The 26958-nt window shown below is 39.5% G+C and overlaps 1 protein-coding gene across 5 annotated transcripts in view; it reads left to right on the forward strand.

Annotated features, from left to right (window-relative positions):
• The window catches only part of COL14A1 (collagen type XIV alpha 1 chain), a 205969-nt gene extending 185776 nt beyond the window's left edge, over window positions 1-20193 (forward strand). For 3 of the 5 annotated variants that reach the window (XM_081265815.1, XM_081265817.1, XM_081265816.1), the window contains exons 46-48: window positions 14498-14575; window positions 16253-16408; window positions 18040-20193. In XM_081265815.1, coding sequence (XP_081121941.1) covers window positions 14498-14575; window positions 16253-16408; window positions 18040-18119 — 314 coding nt within the window. In that variant the 3' untranslated portion in view covers window positions 18120-20193. Of the gene's footprint in view, window positions 1-14497; window positions 14576-16252; window positions 16409-16866; window positions 17012-17208; window positions 17741-18039 lie in introns of those variants that run through there. The other 2 variants (XM_081265818.1, XM_081265819.1) reach the window with 2 other exon arrangements.
• The last annotated feature ends 6765 nt before the right edge of the window (window positions 20194-26958 follow it).

The raw sequence follows: 26958 nt of genomic DNA on the forward strand, positions 1-26958 counted from the left end.
CATGGGGGTCACCCCCGGCTGGTCACTAGCTGCCTTTGTTCCTTTTGGAAATTGTAGCCCTGTTCTTATTGAATTGAGACTTTCCTGCTCTGTGAGATTGCTAAGTGAATAGACCGGAGAAAATCACCCAGTAGTTCTCAAAGAGTGGCCCAGACAACCACTGGAAATAGGAAATTCCATGGTGTGATTTTCTTACCCACATGTAGGTAAGAATTCCCTAAGATGTAGAGGATGACAATAAGACAGAAAATGAGAGATGCCCTTTGAGTGTGGGGAAGGTGATTTTAATTGATAGATGATAGAGGGTATTTGGAGATTGCTAAGTTGGGGTTTATAGGCCAGAGTCCAGCAGGCTCTTCATTTACAGCAAAGCATTTTTGGTCATAGCTGGGATTCATTTCTACAAGGTGTGCAGTGATGTTTTGCTCTTTGCCTTGTGCTCCAAACACCCTAGGAAGGATTGAGAGAGAAAAATATCTGGTCTTTCCACTGAGCCAAAAAAAAAAAAAAAATAGGCTTTTACAAACAAAGGTCTTTAGCCATCTGTTCTCTTGATACTCCCATTTTGCATAAAAGGATGCAGATGAAGTTATTGAGACCTAAAGAGCTCAAAATCGGTTCATTGCCAGGACCATGTTTTTATTCTGCTGTGTACAGTATGATTATCATGATGCCACATAAAACAGTCTTAAGGAATGCGCCATTGAAATGAGCAAAAATAAGTGTTATTACTAGGCAGTACAGGAAAGTATAAAAGCAAGATTTAAAGGAGTATGACTGTATGTGTGGCTTAGCACTCACATGGGCCTTACTTTCTGCTGAGGCTCCATGGGTTACACTAGTTCCCCTGCAAGCTCATGACTCTATTCACACTGGCTAAATTTTCATCAGAAATGCACCAGCTGATCTCTCTACTATCATTTTTGAACTTTTAAAAACTTGATATATAGTAAAAAATGTAATGCAGAATGCTTATGTATCTGTGTGCATGTAAACGTACACAACTGAGGCAAAAGAACTATTATTGTGTCCTATTTTCTTCCTTTCTTCAAAGTTTTAGGGGAGATCTTGAATATTATGACCGTGGTTTGAAAGGCACTATCCTGGTACAATATCTTTAACTCCATCTTTATAAGAGAAATGGCCATAGAATATGTGTTTAGAGAGCTGAAGAAAACTTACAGGCATCCCCTCCATCTTAGCAATGTAACACAGATGGCTTTTCATGATTCTCCTTATTACCTAAGAGAGAATACAGTTTTTGCTCAGTCTGATTATCTTTCCTCATTAACCCTTTGTCTGTTTAATTTAAACAAAATCTTGTTTAAAGTTTGTGGGGAACGATCTCAGCTATCTTCTCACTGAGATTATAATACATAATCCTTAGAATGGAAAGATTCAGAGGGTTCTTATGGCTGGTGCTGGTCAAGTTTTCGGTCTAAAGCTTGAACTCCAACTTGGATTTACCTAATTGCTGGTGCTCAGAATTTAAGAGGCTTAATTTGTACGACGCCATGTTATGCAGCTTAATTTCTCACCTGCTTTTTCTTGTCCTGTTTGTTTAAGTTCCTCCAGGGATTACTGTATTGGTTACTTCTTCCTAAACCTGGCACTGTCCTCAGATAAATAGTTTTTCATAACTGGGTCCTTGTTATCCCAAAATTCAGAAAAAGGGTACAATTAGTTCTAAAGTTCCTCCATTGTTCCTTGAACCTAGTGATGGCTCTTCTTTACCTCAGATCCTTCTCCAGTCATGGTCTTGGATAATCCTAATGTAGTTATACGTGCATTTTGATATATTATACATACATGAATATAACCTCCTATTCTTGTGGTTGTATGTGATGTGGAGTTTCACTGGTCATGTATTCATATATGAACAGAGGAAAGTTATGTCTAATTAATTTCACCGTCTTTCCTATAAACATCCCCCCTTCCTTCCCTTCATTTCCCTTTGTCTAATCCAACGAACTTCTATTCTCTCTCCGCCCTTATTGTGTGTTAGCATTCACATATTAGAGAGAACATTCAGCCTTTGGTTTTTGAGGATTGGCTTATTTCACTTAGCCTGATAGTCTCCAGATCCATCCATTGACTGGCAAATGTCATAATTTCATTCCCGTTTCTTTTTTAGATTAGTTTTTCTTGGTGCATTAAGATTGTACATAATAGTGAAATTTGTTGTGACATATTCGTACATGCATATAACATAATTTGCCAATTACATTCTGCACTACCTCCCCTTTCCTCTCCTCCCGCCCTCTGGTTCCTTTCCTTTACCCCTCTGGAACAGCTCCATTTTCTAATTCCAACTCTGCACATCATTCCCACATGATTCATCTGTTCATTTCCTTACACTGTTTATTTAAAATGTTCATTATTCACACTACTATCTTGAACTAAAATTAACCAAGTTGACAATGAGTTTGTCGGTCTGTAGCTCACAAAATTAACTTTATATTTACTTGAAAAGAAAAAGAAAGTACTCCTGATTTCTGTTTTCATGCAACTCCTTCAGTTTCAATGATTCTTCAAAAATTATTGGATCAGAGGCGCCATGCAACTGAAGGTTTTCATTTTTAGGTTTTCCACCCATAACAGCTGGAATTCATATCTGGTTTGTTTTGTGCAATAAATCAGCAAATATGTATTGAATGCAGGACTTATGTAAGGCTTTTTGGCTTGGCCATATGTAAGATAATACCATTATTTGTGGCTTTCACTTATTAGGCACCAAATGCATTTGCCAACTATTGTACTCAATTCTATGTTCGTACTATCTCATTTGGAGAAAATAAAAGAGATGGTTTGATAAAGAAGAAATATGGACTGTTTCTGAATGTTCAAGGTGAGAGATAGTAAATGTTATGTGAGTTAGAAAATAAATGATTTCAGAACGTAGAGGAAGATGTCATTGTGGTCTTTGAAAAGAAAGTGTTCAAATACTGGGTATCATTTGCTTAGCATGCTGTGTAACCCTAATAAAAATCTTCTGAGATCAGGATTAGCCATGTTTTTAGGTGAGAAAACTGAGGCTGTGTTTCCTTTCCTGTGCCCTGTTTCTGTCTGTGAATTATTTAGTGAGTTTCATAAAGGAGAGGTCAGAGCTGTGCAGAGTCTGATGAACCCTCTTTCAGGATGACTCCTAACAACCACAAAATTCAAAACATGTGACCTGTTGGATTGGCCAGAATGTCCTGGTGGGCTGTGGCTTGACTATTTGCAAGCTCTTTGTGCACTCTGATTTGGTGTATTTGGATAGCATTGGGGCATCTGTGACTGATCCATTAGATAAAAACGAATGTGATAGAAACCATTTGGCATGGTTATACCATTTGGCACATGACAGTTCTCCCAGCAACTTAGAAAATACTCAACACCACATAACAGAGTCCATCTGGAAGAATTACCTGTAGAGAAACTGCTCATAGATCTGGCACTTTGGAGGACGACTCTAGAATTTAGACTTCTATTAGGATATTTGATTTGGAGGCAAAGAGAGAGAAACATGGAATTGTACAAGTCAATCCTTTTTAGAAGAAAAATCGTTTCGCCTCTCTAATTCGTGAAACTGCATTATCTGAGAGTAGCATACTAGTTTGAACAGAATGTGGTTTGGGGCCTCAGTGACATATGGATTAGGATCCTAACTCTGCAACTAGTTACTAACTATGTAATCGTGACTCCCTAAGCTTAGATCCTAATTTCTCAGAATTTTCATTTGTTCAACCAATGCTTACTGAGCATCTACTACATGTCAGGCAGAGTGCTTGGCATTGACAGCATGGTGGGTAAGGCAGGCATGCATTTCCCAACTTTCAGGCCACCTTGCTAACTATGGGCAAGACAGATATTAAACAAATAATATATGAATAATTTTATTAAAGTTGTGAAAAGTGCTAAGAAAAAAAGGCGGGATGTAATCTGAGCGAAGGAGACTCTGACTTAAGTCTACAAAGTGGTATTTTAACTGAGACCTGAGAGTTTGGTAGGAATTTGAAATATCAGTGAGAGAGACGGGGAAGCATTCTAGGCAGGGAAACACCACATGCCAACGTCCTGAGGTGGGAAAGGGATTGAAACATAAAGCCATGATTCTCAATCCTACCTGACATGTTGTCCCCTCTTTACAACAAATATTTGTGACACCTTTTTTACTTTTCCAAAATAGGATTCAGAGGTAATAAATGCAACCTATCTTCACATACAAACAAATAATACCAAATAAAGTACCAAAGTGTACTCTTGTATAACAGAAAGGGAACTAAAAGGATATCAATGTAGGTCAAATAATTTATTTCATTTCATGTAGTTAAGTACCAAAAAACCCTATAATTATTTCATCATCCAAAAATTCTTCTAGAAACAATTCTGCCCATACTAAGACCCATAGGAAATAGCATAGGCAGAACGTGGGGAGTGAGGAGGAAAATAAGAACCCAGGAGAGGAGAGGAGCAGACAGGGGCCTCATGAAGCAATCAACACTTTGTAGTTCTGGGTGAGGAATTTGAACTTGATCCTGAAAGCAACAGAAACTTCCCCCTTTCTCTTTCAGAATGTCATTATAAAGAATTGTGCCATCTACATTTGTCTTTCTTGTGCTCACAGTGAAGATCTAATACGGCAAAACACTTGATTGCCATTATGCAAATAAATGTAAATGATCTCCTCGACTTTTTAACCCAAGGTTTATTGGCAAGGAGAGTTCCCCCAGGGAAACCCAATAGAAAAGGAGCTGCCTTGCTCTGGTGCCATAAATAAATGACAGTCCCTTTCATGGGTGGCAGTGGGGGCAGCAAACTGTGACCCTACACTAAAGCTAACCTTTTGTGCGTAATGCTCATGAGAAACCAAGACAATAGGGCTGAGAGAGAGAAAAAAAAAAAGTCCTGGATAGATTTAAAGTTTGGAGAGAGAAGTAGGTTTCTTTTGTTCAGTATTCCTGTGGTGAAGAGATAGAAGGGCTGAAGATAAATCTAGCAGAAAAATTTGGTAAGAAATCAAAATAAAGGCATAACAACTGTGAGCCAGGACCACTGCCATGGTAGAGATCAATTCTGCGAAACTTCTTAATGCCCCATGTATCCTGACTTATTCCTGGAAAAATGATCTGTAGGGGGCAGGCCAACTTGATTAAAGGTAAAGCAGGGTCGGACTTTCATTACGACTCTGGTTGGCACTTAAATATTGACAAGTCTTGCTGTGATTTTGTACGACACTTGATGTTCAGTTGCCTGACCTGTGCTCTCTCTTCTCATTGCTGTTTGAAACACATTTTCCTTCTTCTGACCTGAGTCCCATTCCAGCCTCTCATTTCCTGAGAGAAAAGTCAAGATAGAGTTTGCCCTTTTCTCTCCCAGTATCATCTGGTAAGTCCAATTCAAATGCCTTATAGATAAGACCTTTTTCTGAAACTCTGCTGGATTAGGTTTTCCTAACGTGTGGTCACGTTAAGGCATGGACAGTGAATGCTCTTTCCTTTTTCCTCTTTACATCATCTTTCTTTTTTTAGGGTTTCTCCCCCACCCCCACCCCCACCAGTTGTGAAGTGACTCATTACATTGATCACTGCTGCAGAAACTTCATGCATTAGCAATCTGCTGCTGTGTAACAAATTACCTTAGAATTTGGTGGCTTAAAGCAGTGAACATACATGGCCTCCATTTTTGTGGGCCAGGGATGTGAGTTTAGCTGGGTGCTTTGGGCCCAGGGTCTTTCATGAAGTTGAAATTGATAGTCATCCAGGGCTGTAGCCAACCGAAGCCTTGACTAGGGCTAGAGGATCTGCTTCAAGATGGGTCCCTCTATTCTGCTTTGCTCAGAACTGGTGCTGAGAGAAAGAAAGAGAAGGAGAAGAAGAAAAAGAAGGAGGAGTTGTCATTGTTGTTCCCAATGACTTCTTTGGAGCTAGTCTCAGGAGTCCAAGCCTTCCCTTCACTGTGTTCACTTGTCTGATGGGAGTCACTAAGCATCTCCCACACTCAGGCAGAGGAGAACTGTGCTGTGCATTTGTGAGGGAGGTATATCAAAGAATTTGTGAGTATATAGTTAAGCCATCGTCTACCTGTAAATCACACCAGGCCTTCTGGCCGTGTAGTGCAAGCTGGAGGAAGCTTTCATTCATCAGAGTGGCCCCTCCATGTGCTACTTCCAGTATGCTGAAGAATGAGGGAACTTGGGAAGGGCCAACCCATTCTGTACCTGCCTGTTTTCACCATCTCTGCGTGTTTTCTCTCCTCTAGACTTTCAATTCAATGCCAGATGTAAACTTTTAAGAAGGAAACAGATGCAAATTTAAACACCTAAAAAAGAGTAGCACATATTGCAAAAATATTTTTGTAGAATACTAGCATCTTTTGTATTCCTGTTTCTGAGGTTTGTTGTAATCAGAACAAAATTGTTCTCCAAATAAAAAAAAAGAATGATTTAAGAAAAAAAAAAGTTGTTGACAAAATTAAATTCTGTCTTCACTCCTTGTAATGAGTAAAATTTGACTTTATTACAATGACCAAAATCTGTAACTGGTGTCTATCAAAATGTTCTTTTTGCCATGGAAATATAATTTGTTCCTGTAACTTAATTCCAGTAATTTAGGGGGCTTGCACAAGAGGATCCCACAAGTTCAAGGTCAGTCTCAGCAACTCTGTGACACCTTGTCTCAAACTAAAGCAGTTAAAAGGTCTGGGGATAGAGCTCAGTAGTAAAATGCCCCTGTTATAAAAATTTTTTTAAAAGGAGGAAGAGGAGGAGGAGGAGAAGGAAAAGAAAAAAATAAAACCGTGGTTAGAGTCTGTATAGTATGTATATTAGTTATGAACAAACATCTGATAAATCTGCACATTACCAATCCTAGCCCATTAATCTGTGATGCTACTACTCAGCACCCACATGGAATACCTCTCTTGAACTGGTCTTTGATGGTTTCACCTTGTCCCATCTCACCAATGAGGCTACCTTCTGCAAAGACCAAAGTTATTGTATATTTTTCTTTTATTCCTCAAAATACCTGAGATACAATAGTTACTTCATGAATCATAAATGATGTTTATTACTTTTGGCTGGCATCTCTATGGCTGTTCCTTGTTCCCACTTGTGCCACGATGAAAGTCAAAACACATGTGGTTATAGCTCATGAGTCCTGAGATGTCAGAGACATCATGTGAACAGCAAAGTACTGCCAAGTTCACAGTGCTGGCCATCACCGAGCATCATGAGCTGAAAGTGGTCAAAAAGTCAGCGTGAGATGTTTAAGTAGGAGATTTGGTTATGCTGGTTAGCAGAAGAGAGAGACAGACTGCCTTTTTGAATTTGTAGGAATGTCACCATTATGTATAATTATAATGCACTGGTGAAAAATATGGAAAAAAAAATATCAGAATATTGTTTTTTTATTCTAAGTTTGTAGGCCTTTCCTTGAACATAAATAAGTGCAGTCGAAATATAGCATGTACTAGTTTATATAATAAAACAAAAGCTGTAAGCAGCTTTAGCAGTGATAAACCATGTTCAGTGGTTTTTTTGACCTGGCTATCAAAGCAAAAAATATATGATAATAAATAAATATGTTGAAATACATTTTTAAGGTGGGCAAAAGCATGTATAGAAGAGATATATGCATTAGTCTATTCCATTTTAATTGGTTCTAGATTTAGCTTTGACATGAAATTACTTGGTAAATGTAGCAAAAGAGTTTGACTTTTCTGAAGTTCTTTGAAAATTTGGAAAGACATGAGAAGGCTCCTAGATATAAGATGTGCTTATTTAATAAATAGGCCTTCTTGCTTGTTATGAAGGGCTGTTGGTCGTAATACCTTTTGTTTTAACCTTTGTAGATCTTTTTTTAATTTTTTTTTTGTAGATATTTTTTTTTTTAAAGAGAGAGTGAGAGGGGGACAGAGAGAGAGAGAGAATTTTTTTTAATATTTATTTATTTTTTCTTAGTTCTTGGCGGACACAACGTCTTTGTTTTTGTATGTGGTGCTGAGGATCGAACCCGGGCCTCATGCACGCCAGGCGAGCACGCTACCGATTGAGCCACATCCCCAGACCCCCTTTGTAGATCTTGACCTTATCCTAGTCCCCTGACAGGTCTCTTCTCTCTCAAGGGTAGAGGTCGTTGTATCAAGACCAAGCTGTAATTTAAGTATCATCTACTTATTCCATATTCATGTTGAACCTGAAATGTTCATTGGCTTAAGCCAAAGAAATTGACTCATTTTCCCACAAATTTTTAATAATTTTCTTAATAATCAGCATTGTAGATAATATAAGACACATTTAAAGAGGAACTGTCAAGACTTTGGAGCTGAGAGAAATAGACTGGCATTTGATCTGACATTTTTGTGTACCCATGAGGTCAGTGGCCCACGCTGAGTGGAAAAAAAAAACAAAAAAAGCCAGGATTCCTGGTGCCTGACAATCCTGTTTCCTCCAGCCACTTAACTGCCACTGTGAACAGCCAACCTGCAGATGAGAGTGGGCTGGTGTCGCTGATGCACTGTGCACCCCATCTTCTTTCTTCAATCCCCCGCTGGCCTCTCTTCTCCCTACTGCCCCCCCCCCCCTTTCTCTGCCCAAACTTGAGTGTGTGGACAGACACTAAAGCATCCTCTGCCCATAGTGTCTTGCCTGATAGAAACTGATGGAAAATCCTGAAGTGCACACTGTGCTGTTGCCTTGACCTGGACACGGTGAGTGGATTCCTTTGACCACTGGGTTTCCTTGTTTAGTGGTTCGACACATTTTCTTATGGTGCTTCTGTGGGGCTGACAAGTGTTTTCCTGGATGACTTGAGCTCTGTGGGACTCCCATCTGCCTCGGTTTTTATAGCACCCAGCAGAGCAGATTCCAGATTTTGTGGAACCTGAAACTTAACTAACTTGGGGTTCCTCTTTCAGAAGATAAGTCTCAGTTATGAACATGAAATAGGTACAGGGTGTTGAAGGGGGACTGTGCAGGCAAGGAGCCACATCCATTTACCTTGAAGTCTGGTCCCCAAAGCTTAACTTGACCTGGCCTCTCTCCTTAACCCTACCTCTGCCTCTTTGCATCTCAACTTGACAGCTGCAACCCTCTGTGGCTCCTGATTCCAGTGGGCAATGAACGTGTCTCTCTGCTTTGAATCCTGCCCGAAGGCCTAGGCTCTGTGCTCAAGCCACATCATTTATTCCTGTTGTTTCTGCTGCCCTCCTAGGGGTGATAGTGGCTTCCTGCTATTGTTTATTTATAAGCTTCATCTTTATTTGACTCTGGAGGCCATCTATTACCCATCTAATTGAGTCTCTGTCTGAAATTCGTCTGCCTGAAAGACCTAGAGTGGCTTATATTTCCCTGGCTCAGCTCTGAATTATATAGTACGTGGCCAGTTACTAATATGAAAAGAGCAACAGGAAATGAGACTTTTAGCAAAGTTTATTTACACTTAAAGCAACTGTATATTTTCTACTCTGGGCCACTATAACACAAAGCATGGATCTCTACAGACTGATACTAGCCCTGTGGACCAGACGTGGAAATACCAGAGCTTGGCAAAGAGCATAAGATACAGTTAAACTGAGTCCAATTTCTTTGCCTTCTTATAACCAGGTTCTTAAGTACATTGTACCTAGTAGGCATTCAAGCATGCACTGTGTGAAGAACACACTGAACTTGAAATTCATCGCCAGCATTTCCCAGGCAACAGACAAATATAACACAGCTGAAGTCTTGCTCCACAGTCTCTGACTTTTTGGTACAATTACAATGAAAGCATTCCCCAGGCCTTGCATCTCTGCCTGGGCATAAATCCTGGGAGTTCCTCAGAATGTCTGGGATCAGGAAGCAGCAACTGCTCCACAGAGTAGCAGAGAGTCCAGCCTGGAGTGCTTGGTGTGGCTGGGGGGCCATGGAGATGAGTAAGATCTTCCTACTCAGAGGCCAACAGGCCAAAGAAAATAGGAAACAGACAACAAGGGGCCAGGCCCAGGACATGTGGTCAGTGTGAGCAGGATAAATCCTCCTAAATTCAACCCCAGATCTTGCTCAGAGCAGAGGATAAGTGAAACTGAGGGACACAGCTGAAGAAGTGGGGTGGCACACACAGACTGATAGCTGAATGCGAAGGCAGAGAAAACCATGAAGACGGATTTGACAGTTCAGGAAGCCACAATTGCACCAAGCCAGACAAGAAGCGCAGCCTGCATACCCAGGCTTGGGTGAAGAGGCAGCAAGTACAGGCTTCCTATAGAGGCACCCACACCAACCTTTCCTGGTTAAAATGTTGGCTCTGTTCTTCTTAGCTAAGGACAGGTGACTTGGCCTCTGTATCACAGTCCTTTTTCAGGGTTAATGAACTTTGCCCTCTTGGTTTCTATGGAAACGGAGTGAATTTGTACATGTAAAGCATCTGACTTCAAAACCTAGTGAAGTAGCTTACAGGCATAGCTGATGCACCATAGGCCACTTTTTGGTTTTGTCTCAGTCTGCCATCAGACTGTATTGCATTCATCCATCCATTTTTGTTGGTAGATATTTCTAAAGTGCTTGATATGCAACTGGCACTGGGGATACAGTGAAGAATTAAGACACACAGATACCGCTTTCATGGAAAATATTGAAGGGTCAGTGTTAGCTTACTGGTAATGGAGAGTCAGATACTCTCAAATGGCTTCTAATGAGAATCTGAAGAATGAATCACAGTGACCAATGTGCCATTCTAGTGGAGGATGTTGATAACAGGGATATGCTTGATAACAGGGATATGCAGGCAGGGGGCATATGGGGAATCTCTGTTCTGCTGTGAACCTAAAACTGCTTTGAAATGTTAGAAACATAATAATGAGAGAGACTGGGGGTGGGGCAGAGAGAAAGAGAAGAAGGAAAGGAAGAAATGGGTTCTCTCTGATGATCTTAAATATTTTTGATAACTACAGAAAACTAATGATATATCAATCTTGGTTAAATTACATTTGGGGTAAATTACATCTTCATTTATATTAATTATGCTCATAAAACATTACTGAAGCTTACATTTAATTGGAACTAATTAAGCTCATCTATAAAAAGCACTAGAGTCAATTTCCCCATGCAGGGAACTTGATTTTTAAAAAGCAATGTTCATGGGCTGGGGATGTGGCTCAAGCGGTAGCGCGCTCGCCTGGCATGCGTGCGGCCCGGGTTTGATCCTCAGCACCACATACCAACAAAGATGTTGTGTCCGCCGAGAACTAAAAAATAAATATTAAAAAAAAAAATTCTCTCTCTCCTCTCTCACTCTCTCTTTAAAAAAAAAAAAAAAAGCAGTGTTCACATAACCCAGGAGGAGTGTGAAAGTAATACCAAAGCTCCCGCTTTGTTGTTTTATTTTCAGTCTCTAGATCCTTCCAAGGTTCTACTTCTGATGCGCAGCTGAGTGCTGACGTAGGCCTCTCCATTCTGTCAGTCTTCCTGTGTTTACTGGGTCACCTGTTATGAGATCCTTCTTGGCTCTGATACTAGAGAGATAAGTAAGGCATATAGTTTGGGGGCTGGATGGACATGAGTAAGAAATACAGTTGGATACATGGAGCCCTAGAAGGTACAGATATTATGAAAACAGAGAAATCATTCATTCATTCTTTTATTAGTTCACTCAACAAAATATTTGCTAGTTATGTATCCTGCAAAGACACCCTACAAAGTATTATGGACAGAGCCAGGAATAAGATAGATAATCATTGCCCCCTTGCATCTATTGTGGCTCTGCCTATTATGGATACAGAGAAGGTTGAAGCAGCATCTTGAAGAATGATGTGCACTTATGCAGAAGGCAAGGTGAGAGGGTGCTTCCAGAGGAAATCTCTCTTGCACTCAGATTCCGTGCATCTCCTGAGTCTCAATGCTTTTGTGGAAAGGATTCTGGCATCCTTCTGTGGTGACCCCATCTTGGCACCTAGGGGCCTCACCTCGGGTCTTTGCAACAGAGATTTATTATAGGCAATGACTGTTTGTTTTGTCTGTAAAGAATGACTTTGTGTCCAGGCTCTGAGGCCCTTAAGCATCTTATGAACAGTCACAGGCTGACTTTTAGGACATTTGGCTTCCTACCTTTTAATCAGTGTCTACAAAACTTATCAAAAATATTTCCACATCTATTTTTGGAGCACTGAATTAATTGTTTAAGCCTAGACTTTAATTTTAATCCTTATGATTTTAAACATGATTATTGCACTCCCAAAAGAAGACATACAGCTAAGTTCACGTATCAAGGATATGAATATTCCTTTGGCAGGAGAACCATATGTATACATATGTACAAATATTAATATATTAGCCTATATGTAGTTTGGAACATATGATAACTTTAAGGGCAATAAAATCTAAAATTTCCTGTTAATATGTAATTGTATCTTTAGATTTCCTGTTTCCTTTTCTGAAACATTTTGAGAAGCTAGACTATTTTTGTGATGTTCTTTATTACTTCCCTTAACTTGGGTTACAGATAATATCAAATTCCACTTATTGTTTTCTACATAACATGAAAATTAAAGCAAACAGATTTTCTATTCTGGGTCTTGCCCACCTTTTGCTTGCTTACAAGTCAGCTAAAGCAGGTCAGGAAACTCAGAGGTTAATCCTGAGACCATTTTCCTGGGTGTCCTTACAGCCTGCCTTTGTCTTATACTGGTGGAAAATCCAGATGATATTGTAGAACCGAGAGGTGGTGAGAGGCCTCTGAGTCACCCTGCAGTTAATCAGGAGCAGCTTGGTGTTAGTCATCAGTTTATTTTCTTATGTTTTAATTTTTTCAAAATTAGCAGTTCTCATGGGGAATGTAACGCCAATTCTAATAGAAAAAGAGGGATTTTGCTAAATTCCCAGTTGCCTGTTAGGGTGCTAGTATTGACAAGTGAGAGAACACTGTCAGCCGGAGAGAACCAACTCAGCTCCTCAACTAACACCTCGAGGACTTACGCAGGTGGCTGTCTGTCTAAACAAACTGATTAGCAATCAAGCAGTAAAGGGTAACTAGTCTGAGTGAGCATGAGCTTTTAAAACTCAAAGGAGATGTACTTTGACTTTTGAGAAATCACCATCCTCCTTATGGGCTCCTAAAAGAAGCAGCAGGCCCTACCAGCATGTCACAGGTGTGTGGTCTGCCTTGGACTCTTATTGAGGCGCTGGCCTTAACATCACCAAGGGCACATGAAGTAGGTCTGGGATTGTGGGAAGCACAGCAGTGCTAGACCAGACTGGACCACTGAAAGCAAGGAAGAGTGCTTTTTTATTTCAAAACACTATCTTGATCCCAGGAGGTGGTTACTGGGAGCACAGAAGACATCCACAGTGTAGAGACAATAATTATATGTGCAGTGTAAAGAAAAACTCAGCTGCTCACTACCTACTTTACCAACTATTTTCAGAACAAATACTGTACCGATGCCCTTCTTTCTGAAACTTATAAACCAAGATATTAAAAGTGAATATTTTGAAGTGCTAGAATTCTTACTTGTTGTGACTTCTAATTTGTCTACTGTGAATATGTATTATATTTGTAGTAAGAAAATAAAGTTATTTGTAACTTAAAAAACTTTTAAGTTCCCTGCATGACTGCTGTCTATCAAATTGGCTATTTTTATTTATTTATGTTTTCTTCTAGGCTTTGTCAGTAGGTATAATTAATCAGAGACGCGGTTCTCATTCTACTCTTTCAAAGAATTCTTGTTTCTGGGAAGTGAATAGCAGAGACCTTCTATGATATGTGCTAGGGTTACCTGATTCTAGTCTAATGCAATCCTATCATGGTCTTTAGTGGTCAAGACTCCAACAAGTGCCTTCACTGTCCAGTGACTTTGTGATAGGACCTGTCTGGATGATGAGGTGTCAGAGTATGTGTTTTTTTGTTGTTGTTGTTTTGTTTTCTGCCTGCGAAAATGTATAGTTTGTTAAAAGTGTCATAAATTACTTGGAATAAGAGTTCTGCTCAATGGAAAAGAAACTCAAATAGGTTTAGATTTTTATGGGGCTGAATCAGCCAAATCAAACACAGGCTTTCCTGAAGCTTCCAAGTTTTTAATGGAAACTCACGCTCTTCAGAACTTTGCTGCCTAATTATAATTCATGCCTTTTGCAGATACATTACAGGGTGGACCAAAAGGAAAATGTTAGATGTGTCCACTTGTGATTTCTATTGTGCTACTTGTGGAGTGCCAACTGCATACGCCGAATGGCCTGGTGCGTGCAGAGACACAGGCCAGCTCTGTGCAAAGACACAGGCCAGCTCTTGGCAGGCCAGACCATTTCAGGAAGAAGTAGCAAGAGACCCTGGCTTGCAGTGTGCAGAGTACACACTCAGATGCAGAACCAGACCACTGGAATATGATTTTGCATAAGCTACTAGGGTCAGAATTTAATTTAAAAGTCCTTTGGTACCCATAACTAACCCAATTCATTATTGTCATCAGAAAGATGCTTTTGAAACCTATAAAATTTTATTTTTATAAAAGAACTTTTTCTCCCCTCACCTTTTATTTTTTTAAGGTTTAACTGGTATCAAGGGAGAGAAAGGAAATCCAGGCATTGGTACTCAAGGACCAAGAGGACCCCCTGGGCCAGCAGGTAAGTCTTGCTACTTAATAAAAAAAAACCTGTAAAATATAAATCTTTATATTCACTTGTTATCACAGATGAGAAAATGGCCATATTTATATCCTTGTATCTAAGTAGAGTGGTTCTACTTTCCATTTATTTTACTGAGAGGCCAATTTGTTAGTAATAATCCTTCCCACATATGAACCCCCCAAGTGACAGCATTTTCTGGACTCTTGGTGGATATATGAGTTAGGAGAGGCTAGGCTAGGCCTAGTACCAAATCCCAAATACTTTGTGGATTGACATAATAAAACTTTATTTTATCTTCACAAAGTTTGATGTGGGTAAGGTAGTGCCTTTCCATTTTGAACCCCATGACCTGCATCATGGGTCATATAGACCCTGAGAGAAAGATAAAGAAGGCCCATGAGACTCAACTTCCTAAATATAATGATATACTACTTCCATCCATATTTCAGTGGCTGGAACCAGTCACACATCCCCAGAGCCACTGGCAGGGAGGCATGGAATCTCAAGGAACATGAGTGAACATCACGAGCACCAGTTACTCCTGCTGTGGTAGCCTCACCAAATGAGTTTCCTTAAAATTTAGTTTTGTGTGCAAAATCCCACACTCTTAAGATGATCTCCAGATGATCAGACATGCTATTAGAATTACAATTTTGCTTATTGTATGTTTAGAATCTCAATCTTAGCCCCACTGGATCAAATGTTCCGATTTTTCTTTCCAGTCTAACAATGCTTTTGGAATATATTTCTAAGAGAGGTTCCTGATGCAACAGATCCATTGCCTCAGGAATAACTTCTGTTATTAGAGATTTGGATGAGGACCTTATCTAGCATCATGCAGTGCACTGAATAGGTAGTTGTGAGCATTGAGTGAACAGAACTGCATGTGTCTGAGAGCAAGCACATGACTCAAATACAAGGGGATACTCGTTCCTACTTTTCAGTTCAGTTCTTATTGAATAGTGTTATTTCTAGTTGAAGAATTTTGAACATTGTTGGAACCCAGGCCTAAAAACAAACAGGCACCTCACCACCACCCCCAAAACAAAACCCCCCAAAAACACAGCCTGACAAACTTCTTAAATACAAAAATATTTTAACCCCCCTCCCATTTTCATTCAATCTAAGATCTCAGTTGATATAAGATAGACGAAAGAAATTTTAGGTTGATATATTGTGTCTAATTTCAGACTTTTATTCCTCCAGGTAATTTCTTTCAGACTTAGACTAATTTATTTTAATTATCTGGGGCCACAAGCCAGCACTAATTTGCGTGACTCTTCTAACTAGATTATAAGGTTGAGATTTGCAAGAGATCATGTGTGTGCACATACAGGCATGTGCACGCCCATACATTGGATTCATAAGGAGCTGTACTGGAAAACAAACGCCCCATAGAGAAAGCAAGAAGGATAGTAGTTTGCTCCTCTCCATTAAATGCCCAAAATGCTATAGAGAAGAATGCTCTTTGCTTCCCAGTCCTGAGCTATATGCTCTTCTGCCCAGGGAATCCAATGTAGGAAAAAGAACTGAGAGAGTAGGGAGAGGCTGATTAAGCCAATTGTTAAGATGCATAAGGTTGCTTATTGTAAGAATTAGTTGATTTCATGGTGATCTCAAAACTCACCCTATGTGGTAAAAGATCTGTTCTTTCCTTTTGTGGCTGCTTCTTAGGACCTTCAGGGGAGAGTCGCCCTGGCAGTCCTGGACCCCCTGGCTCTCCTGGACCAAGGGGACCACCAGGTCACCTGGGGGTACCTGGACCACAAGGTCCTTCTGGCCAGCCTGGATATTGCGACCCCTCGTCATGTTCTGCCTATGGTGCAGGAGGTAAGTGCTAAACTCTTGTGGGCTTTGAGCAGGTTTACTATGGTTAGGACCCAAATGGGGAGGGGGCACTATGAGAAGCAGAACAGTTATGAGAGGGAAACAGAACATGACTGCCTCACAATCCTACCTTAGCCCAGAAGCATGTTCTATAAAGTGCCTATTACTGTATAGGCTATTCCTATAGAAGCCTTAAGAGGACTTAAAAAATAATCGCACATCTAAGGCTTCCTTGCTTTCAAATGGTGATCCATAGTGACTTAGCCTTTGACCTCACATTTGATTATCTGGGGGATAGGGGTTAACATTTTGGGGGCCCTCATTCTGTTATTGCTGGGGTGTGATCATGATAGCCTATAAGAATTTATTTTTAGGGAAACCCCAAACTATGACTTCCCCCATAATTAGCAGGGCCTCTCAGATTCTTTCAGGTGACATCCTGTCTACCACATACATTTTAGGTGACCAAGGATAGTCTTAAGAAGAAACAAATCTGGCCATGCTGTCTTAGCCTCATCACTAACTACTGGACCGAGATTCTGAAATATTATGCTTCCTAAAAACATCTGCAGTGCATGCTGATGTGCTGGGGGGAGGGGCGGCTTTCTGACATAATTATTCTTGAAATGTTCAAGAGAGAGGTTCCGAGATGGCTCTGGGGCAAATGGACTTTTTGGTCAATGAATTTAAATTTTCTGCTTTAGGAGAAATTTAACCTTAGATGGTCAAAGTTTTGCTGATGTGTTTTTCTCTGTTCATCTTTTCCCTCCCCATTCTCTCATATTCCCCTGTCCCTTATTAAGATCTGATCCCTTACAATGATTACCAGCACTAAAATGGAAATCCTCCACTCTGGCTATATTGGCCTGGGCATTTGGCTATGAATACAGAACTGTCCTGTTGACCACCACCATTGAGCCCCAACCCCTAACAATGGATACTCCCCTTTCCTGGCTCACCTGCTTCCCTTCCTTCCTACTTTGACATCTCTTGCTCTGTCTTCTCCAAACGTGATAGGAATGATAACATTGGAACTTAACCCAATCATATATGTCAATTGTAACGGAAACTGGCTGTTTTAGGTCAGCCTGGATAGAGGGATCTGATTGTGTACCAAGGATTCATCCCAAATTCTTCTATGCAAAGGCTTTGTAATAAAGTTACTTTCTGTGCCTTCTCCTCTTTCCTGACCCTGCACAAGATGGATGAACATCTTTCTCTCTGACCTCTCTACTCTTCCTTCCCCCCCCATCACTTCCCCTCCCCACTCATCCTGGTGATGGACTTCTAACATGAGATTGGTTTTTAAAATTTATTTTTTGTTCATAATTCTGCTACATGTTCAGGGTTTCTTTTGTAAATAAAACATATAATATTTAAGCACTTGGCTCTGAGTCTAGTTTTCTAACAATTTCTCTAACATATCCTCCGGTTCCTCCTTTTACTAACCAGGAAACCTCATGGGGAAGGTACAAGAGGCATGGTGGGTTAGGCAGCTACAGCTTTCTACCCAAGCAGGATATCTCTGTAGTTTACTGACCAAATCTCTCTCTCTAAGGACCCCTATGAGGGGAGAATATCAGTTCATAGTTCTTGGGTCCTATCAAGTCCCCACCCCCACTTTTCCTCTTTAGCTCCCCATCCGGATCAGCCCGAATTCACTCCTGTCCAAGATGAGAATGAGGCCATGGAACTGTGGGGCTCCGGGATCTGATGGCCTCAGGAGACATTTGAAGACCAACAGCAAGACCTCTTAAAGACCTTTATTCATGAAAATGTTAAGTGGTTTGTATGTTACTTTGGGGGAGGGCCTCATATCTGCATCCCAAATTTTGTTTTTGGATAACATTCATATTAGAGTTATTAGTAACAAAAATTATGTTTTTTTAAAATTCACTTAATCTATGACAACATTAGAAATTATTTCCCCTAGCTGTTTTAAGGATATGCCAGATAATTTTTTTTTTGGAGAAAAGTCCTCAAAGAAGAATTGAGAGAAAGTAGATTGAATTCTGGAATCTTTTCTCTGTGAGATGATCTCAAGTTCTAAAATGCACAAGAGAAATATGATTGGGTTGGAGGGAAATGGGGCCCCCACAGAAAAAGAATGAATTCAAAGAGATTCACAGATTATAACATTTTCTCTGCCCCATGGGAATGACTGGCTAATAAGAAGAAGGATCACTGTTGGTGAAGCTACCTCTTACATAATTGATCTGTCCAACTCTAAGATTACTCAGTGACTGGTTTCACAGGTATCCAAAAATAAGTGCTAGAATATAACTTTAATGAATTTGATAATTTTAAACATAAGATTGAGTTTTTCAATGGTTTTAGACTCATGTAAAATAATGATTTTTCACCAGCTCCAATGGAAAGTGATCTATCTTTGATGAAGGATTTGTTGGGCAGTATGTTCTAGGGCCTTCCTCTCCTACAGGGATTACTTTATGCAGATAAGTTTTTGCAAATCTGTTTTTATTCTTTTTGTAAGCAAATAAAAATTTAAAACAACATGCGGAGTCTTCGTGCTGCCTTTCTAAATGTCACCTTAAACTTTTGAGGTCCTAGTTGAGTGTCTGACCACCCAAAAAATCAAGAGTTGCCTTGCTTTACGTGATCTTTCCAGCTCTCGATCCCTCATTTGTTCATTCTGGAGTAGGAAGCTTAACAGAAGAAGCAGTGGGCTTAAGACAAGGCCAGCAAAGGTAGTGCAAATGTATGAGTGATCCTAAGTCAGCGCTTATCCACATTTGACCAAGGGACCCCTCTGTCTTTCAGGTTTGAAAAAGCCTGAAAAACTCTAGAAGACAGAGTAGAAATGAATTTAATCTAAGAGACTCTAGTCTTCAACTAACTTGTCTTTTTCTTATCTAAGTATTTGAGGAGGATTTGAGTCCTGGTGTTTGCTAGTTGAAAATGGAAATGAAAGAGAACCATGACTTAATGTATGCTCTTTCCTCTGCAACATCTCCTTGGTAACAGATGCTTTTAAAGAGTTGGAATGAGGACATTTAAAACCAGAAGCTATGTTCTTTCTGGGTCAGGAAAAGACTCATTAGAAGGATGGTGTCTTCTGACACCTTTTACTCCCACCACTACACAGAGGGGTAGAAGACCTCTGTTTTTCAAAGGATTCATTCAATGTTTTGGGTCTGTGTGCCTTTGGGGATTCAGATAAGTAGTTTTTTTGAGTCTCTGCAGAAAATATATAATAAGTAGAAAACCAGTAGCCATGTCCTTTCTGTTATGCTGTATGAATCCATGTTAGCAAGCAGGACCAATGAGGGGGAAGGGAAGGTTTCATGAGGCCAATCAAGACAGCCGGACCCAGAATCCCCTGAGAGAACTTGGAATTCCAAGCTAAATGCCTACTGTGTGATTAGTCACTTCATAGCCTGTTCTCAGATTTCTATCTATGACATGTAGTGAGTGAGTATAGAGGAGGACAGTCTATATATTTTAAGGTGCCCTTGTAAACAAATCATTTAACATTGTGTCACACCAAAGACTCTCTAGATTGTCATAAGTGGTGAAATTTAAACCAATGGAGGTTCTAATCTCTTCCCATCATTCTCGAGTTGTACAAATACCTTTGGCTTTGATTTCTCGTGGTAATCTAAATTTGTTTATTTAAGCTACAGGGAAGTTTCATTAATTTGGAATGTGTCATCACTTGGACCCAGTGTATCAGATTTTTATTGAGTGAAATGTTCAAAATAAAAGGTGCAACTCAGATTTTGGATTTGTGTTTACAATGCATTGCCTGTAATAAAAACTGATTTTGAAGTGCATTTTTATTGAATTGCTTATTTTGGCAAGAACTACATCTTAATTCATAGCGTATATTGTTTTCTTAAAGTAAGAAGGCATCATTTCACACAAAACAAGACATTACTCTTCAAAATTTTCATCACTTTGTTAGAGACTCTCAATGTCTTTGGGGAATAGTCATTTTAGAGTATTTTAGAATAGTGCTTTAGGGTCATTTTGTGCTCAGACAGGCTCTACCTTCCTTCCAGGACAACCCTTTTTCCTCCTCCCTTTTCTAATTTTTTTGCCTCACCCGATCCTTCCATATCTAATTTTGCTGTGTAGCACAGATTTTTTTGGTTGAGGATAAAACCCCAAAGAAGAGCCATGTGAACTCTGGCCTCATGGAGCTTCCTTTTTGGTGCTGGAGAAAGACCAAGATGCAGGAACAGACAGACAAAATAAATTATAGATCATGATAAAATATATGAAAGACGCAGAGAAGAAGCCAAGGCAGGAAGAAGGAAAGGGAATAAGGGGTGACTTCTTCTAATTAGGTGGATACAACGTGCTTATCTGCGGGCTGATATTTAAGTGGAGTAATGTAGGTAAGGAAAGGTGTGGAGGAGAATTCCGGCCTTTGGCTTGTCCTCAGTTGAAAAGGTGCTTGCCATATGCAAAGAACTTAAAGAAGTCCAGGTGGCAGGAGAGTGAATGGAAGAGTGGACAAGATGAGGCTAGAGAAGAGCACAGGTTTTTGGTGATTTGGGTTTTATTTCAAATCCATTAGAAGCCATGAAGGGGTTTAGAATGCATTGCCTGTAATAAAAACTGATTTTGAAGTGTATTTTTATTGACTTGCTTATTTTGGCAGGAATTATATCTTAATTCATAGTGTATACTGTTTTCTTAAAGTACGAAGGCATCATTTCACACACAAAAAGACATTGCTCTGTGTGTGAGTGTGTGTGTGTGTGTGTGTGTGTGTGTGTGTGTGTGAGAGAGAGAGAGAGAGAGAGAGAGAGAGAGAGATCTTGTGTGTGTTTTAAGTTAGTGGAGGCAAAGGAGCTCTTCCACTGTTGGAGCCACACTGTTGGAATTTTCTTCAAAAACTGTCGCTAGCAGTGCCACAGGCCAGGCGCATGCCAAAGACTTCAACATTGTATCAGTTATAAAGCTGGGCCAGGCAAAGGACTATCCTTTCGAATCTCGGGAGTTGAGCACGGTACACATTTATTTCTTTCTCACAGAGGAGATCAGAGCAGCTGTCACCGTGTCTTGGCTCAGTGTTCCATGCTGCTTCTGTCTGGGACATGTACTTCCATGACGGCCATGGCAAGGGAGGGAGATCGTGGAGAATCATCTCCCTAAGCTTCTCTCAAAAGTGACGTTCTGTACTCCCACTCATGTGTCCTTGGCCTAAGGAAGCCTCAGGACACACTCAATTTCACAGCAGAGGAGCAGTAGGTCAATCTTCCCACGTGCTTCAAAGAAAAAGAGAACTGGAAATACTCGTGAAAAGTCGTAAAATCTCCCATTTGAGCCTCACAACAGCCCCAAACCTAGTTCACTATTAATCTTCCCAGTGAGAGACAGAAGCACAGGCTGTCTAAATTACCTGAAGTCTCACAGTCTGAAGTCAAATCTAGGCATTCTGGCTGAAGATACCCTCTCTTAACCTCTCATATTGGTGATTCTTCAGGTTTAATGGCAAAAAGGAGAGGAGTGGACAAAAGCTTACTCATGTGCAGATTCCTAGACTCTGAAGAACACCCAGAGGTTCTATTTCAGTTGTCTGAGCTGAGAAGTAGATTATTTTCTTTTCTTTCTTTCTTTTTTTTTTCTAACCAAGCACATCTGTGGGTCTCAGCTTGAGAAATACCATTTTGAGATCTTTCTAATTGTGTGGTAAAGAATGGGTTGGAGGAGATCCTAACAGATGAAAATACATCAGTGACAGGGATAGACGACGAGGACCATCTAAACCAGTGGGAACAACATGGCTTATGAATGAATCAACTAGAAGTGGAGACTTGGAATGTACCTAGATTACCCGGCTCTTGAGCATAAAATGACAGGGTGCATGGAGATAAATTGACCCCGTAGGGAATTTCGAATTTGGGGCAGGGGGGTTGAAGAGTTCCGTTTAAGAGATAAGCTCAGCGTGAGGTGTTAAACAGGCAAGTTGGAGCTTGGTAGAGAAATCAGGGTGAAGATCAATAAAGCAGTCATGAATGTGTGGGTAGAATTTAAAGACTAAAGACCATAGAGTGGAGGTGGGATGAGTGTGATCATGGGGGTAGGGAGATTTCTCACTTTCTACACTTCCTTTTTCACTTTTGTTTACACAAATTCTCTAACTTGGTTATTCATACTTTTAATTAAGTATATTTAAGTGTATCTCTCAACCATATATTTTACAAGCTGCAGTTATGTTGAACCAGTTGCTAACCCATGAATGCATGCTCTGTCATGTTCCTGTGCCCTTGTCATGCTTTTTCTTCTGCAGGAAAGCCCTTCTCTGCCCCACCTCATTTAATGGTGTGCTTAGACCCACTCTCAACTTTCAAGACTCTCCTGAGGTTCCCCTTCCTGTGTGATGCCTTTCCTAAGCCCCACTATGATCACTCGGACCACCATGACACCAGACTTTCCCTCTCTAGCTAATTCTTTAACCTCGTGCTCCCATCTAGTGTGCATTCTTTAACACATCTGAGACATGCTCAGAGTGTGCTTGTTGCTTGACAGCAGTTCCATAAAGTAGTATTAGTAGAATACTACTAAGCATCTCATCCTAGAATATTTTCATCCATAATCTGAGCCAGATCATATACTCTGCTTCTACCAAGCACAATTTTCTCTATAGTTATAAATTTGGGAGACAGGAAAAATGTCTCGAAGTAAATGGTCAGCTTCTATAGAGGCTTGCAAATTCATAGCTATTAAATGTTTCAGAATGTGAAGGAAGCATTTTAATCTTGTCTTCCCAGAAATTTATTCATTCATGTGTTCACAGATTCATCTGTCACTCCATGCCTACTTGTATCCACCCACCAAACTTTTAATAAAACCCAATGTTGGTTCAGTCATGTCTTGGGATTCTGGAGAAGAATAGAAAAATATAATGTCATAGGAGTTCCTAACTTTCTACTCCAAGTTGAAGCAGGGAAAATAGCTTGGACCAGATACTGGAAGATTTTCTATTCCATACTAAATGTTCAGATTTCTACCATGAAGTCAGTGCATATTTTTAAGCAGACAAGTAAACCGGATTCTAGTCATTATTTGGAAGAACAACTTTGATTGAAATACAAGATAGGGTTAGAAAAAAAATTAATGAAGATCTCTGCTAGCTTCTATTTTGGGCACTTCATATTAAGTTGATTTTCACATATTAAGGTAAGTATTCACTTTATCACAAATATTGGGATATGGAAAGGAAGTAACATCTCAGTTTACACACATACACAGAAGAAGCAAAGCAGTAATTTTAATTATTTTTTGTTTGTTTCCAAAGTTTTAGAGCCCTTCTCTCTATATACTATGCTGCCTGCTACCATGGTTCAGTAGATGAGGGTCTATACCTCAGCAGTGCAGTGGTGGAGCAAGAGGAAGAGTCAGTTTTCAGGACTGTCGAGGAAAAATTATGGGCAGGATTTGGTGATTGATACAGAGTAGTGGGATATGGAATAGAAAGTAAGAATGGTTTCAAGATTTCAAATTTGGGAGATTGGGTGAAAGGTCACTTCACTAAATGAGATGGAAATTTGACCAGGGGGAGAGAATTATTTTAGAATGGAGTATTAGGTATGAGGTTTTTCTGCTTTTTGCAGAGTAAGTGCATTATTAACAGAGAGAGAGAGAGAGAGACTTTAAAAAAAAAAAAAAAAGCAAAATGGAATGATTTGGGATGACTCATTTAGGCTGTGACATCCAGTCAGGGCTTATTCCCTCTGGGCCTGTCCCTACCAAGAAGGGTTGCTCAAATGCAGAATGGAGGTTTCCAAGGTCTGAACCAAAATATTTAGTTTAAAAATAATCATAACTTTTCATTCTAATTTGATCGGGCATTGGAACACTGGTGAAAAGTGTATATTTTTGCTAGACAAACTCAGAGTTTAGAGAATTCCTTTCCTCACAAAGTCCTGGTTCTTCTACACTCTTTAGAATGACTATATTACCAGTAATTAAATAAATGGATATACATGCAATAATTTTTATATTATTTGCTTAAATAATATTAGAAATTTGGGTGATAAAACATTTAAATATATTATTAAATGAAGAAAGCAAGTTTCAGGAGAGTATGTATATTTATTTATTATTTTTTTCATATTTCCATATTGAAAAATCTAGTTGAATAAACTCCAAATACTTAATAGTGGTTACCTACTGATTTGGAGATTGTGTAAGACTTTTACTTTTTAAAGTATTTATCTCCCTTAAATATTAATATTTAATACTTTATATTGTTTGAAAAATATTTTGCAAAAAGTGTGTGTTCTCAGAAGCTCAACACTACTGGAAAATCACAAAAGATTTTAGAATAAAATCCTACTTTACAAAAAAAATCTATTAACTTTATATCATCATAATTAATGATGCACAGAATAAATGAAGAAAAATGATCACTGATATTTTGCAACATAAATGTTCATTTTAAAAGCAGTATAAAAGGGGATATATATAGTACCAAGAGTGGTAGGAGGATTTGCTTGTTTTGGTAGCATTTATAAATGCATAAATGCTGCTAGTGGTTTGATTTCTCTCTGTATCTTACTATGCAATGAAAAACACATGCTGACATGGGTAACCATATTTCACTGTTTGTTTCTTTGTTTCATTTCATTTCATTTTATTGATTAAAAGTATCCATGACCAATCTAGTAAAATCCTACTTTGTTAGCCTAATTTAAAAGACATTTTATAATGGAATCCAGAGCAGTAAAAATATTTTCTAAGCTCTAAAATGAACTCTGTATGGTAACAAAGCAAAAATAAGAGTGAGACAGAAAAAAGAATTATAATTACTGAAGACATTTATCTCTGTTTTTCAGTGTTCTGTCATCTGGCTCAAATTCAGTGAATCCTGATAAAAATGCATCCTGATTATGCTTTAAAAATTATGTCATAAAAATCATTAATTGGCTCAGCTTTCACCATGAGAAATCATTAATGTTCAGATGTGCTCAATTACTGAATAGACATTGAAGAGAATTTAGTTTTTCAACAATTCATGTGTTTTCACTTTACCTGTCTTATTTTCATATGCACATTTACAATATGCTTTGAACTGAGAAGTCTGGTGCCCAAAAGGATTGGACTTCACAAAGTTCTTTTTATGAATATTCCAGTATCAGATTTGGATACCACAAGAGAAGTCCTGCTAACTAAATCTCCAATGTCTCTGGCTGCCTGCTGGTATTCTTGGAGTCTGGCTGCAGGTCTTATCTTTGCTTCCACTCTCAAGTGTGATTAAGTCTTATCAAACAGCAGGAGGCCACAACTCTGGAGATTGGGAGCAACAAAAAAGCTAGAACAGTGGATACAGTTCAAAAGCTAGCTGTGCAGGTAGCCATGGCAGTTTGCTGGTATCTTGGGGGAAGTTTACTTTTCTTCTCCTGAAACAGCTACCCATTGTCCATTTCTGCAAATGCTTTCTGAAGGAATTGGGTGGATACTGCATACTGAAGATAGCTTTTAGGGATGGGGAGTGATAAAAGTGACCATTAACTTAGCAGCCCATTCATCCAGCAGCTTGGCAGTGTGGAAATACGCTGATGGTTTCTGCTGTCACATGTCTAGACAGCTCAACAGAGACATTCTGGGTACCAGGAAGATTGTGGTTTGTACATAATTTCTGAATCTGAATATTATGAACTCTTTAAAAATAGATTCTATGTCTATCAAAGCAGGTGTTGCCTGCTGTGGGCTCAGATGTGTTTAGAAATATTCACCTGATTTATTGCTTGCTAAGGACCTCTATTAGCTTGAAGCTGCTGTCCCTACATTCTTTCCTTAACTTAGTGAAAGCCTGGATTCTCACCTCTCTAACTCAGGTATCAGCAAAGAGACACTCATGTTCAAGTCACAGAGAATTTTATATTGGTTGCTGTGCCTGAGAATGTCTAGCTACCACCGATTTTGGGGGGAGGATGCAAATTAGATTCTTTCCCCAGATGTCTACATGCCAAGTTCTCAACAGTGAAACTGGTAATATGGCCTCTTAATGAAGAGAGTTGAGACGTGTAGTGTTGCCATACCTGCTTTTTTTCCCATCTGACACTGTGTGCAGAAGACTCCCAGATCTTGCAAGAGGGTAGAGCCATAAGACAGAAAGTATTTTATTAGCTTTTTTGTTGTCATGACCAAAAGACCTGACAAAACAATTTAAAGGAGAAGAAGTTAATTTTGGTTCAGGTTACAGAGATTCATTCCACGGTCAGCAAACTCCATAACTCTGGAGGCAGAACTTCATGGTGGAAGAAAGTAGCTCAAAAAATGGCAACCAGAAAAGAGGGAGGGTGGGAGGAAGGCAGAGAGAGAGAGAGAGAGAGAGAGAGAGAGAGAGAGAGAGAGAGAGAGAGGCACTCTGTTCACCAGAGACAAAACATAAACCCCAAAGGCATGCTCTCAGTGACCCACCTCCTCCATCCACACTACCTGCCTACAGTTACCATCCAGTTAATACACATCAGTAAATTAATCCATGGATTAGGTTAAACTCTCATAATCTAATCATTTTACCTCCAAACATTTTTGTTTTGTCTCACATATGAGTTTTGGGGGACACCTCATAT

This window comes from Spermophilus citellus, assembly GCF_964194105.1.
Source record: "Spermophilus citellus genome assembly, chromosome: 14".
In the NCBI taxonomy this organism is placed as follows: Eukaryota; Metazoa; Chordata; class Mammalia; order Rodentia; family Sciuridae; genus Spermophilus; species Spermophilus citellus.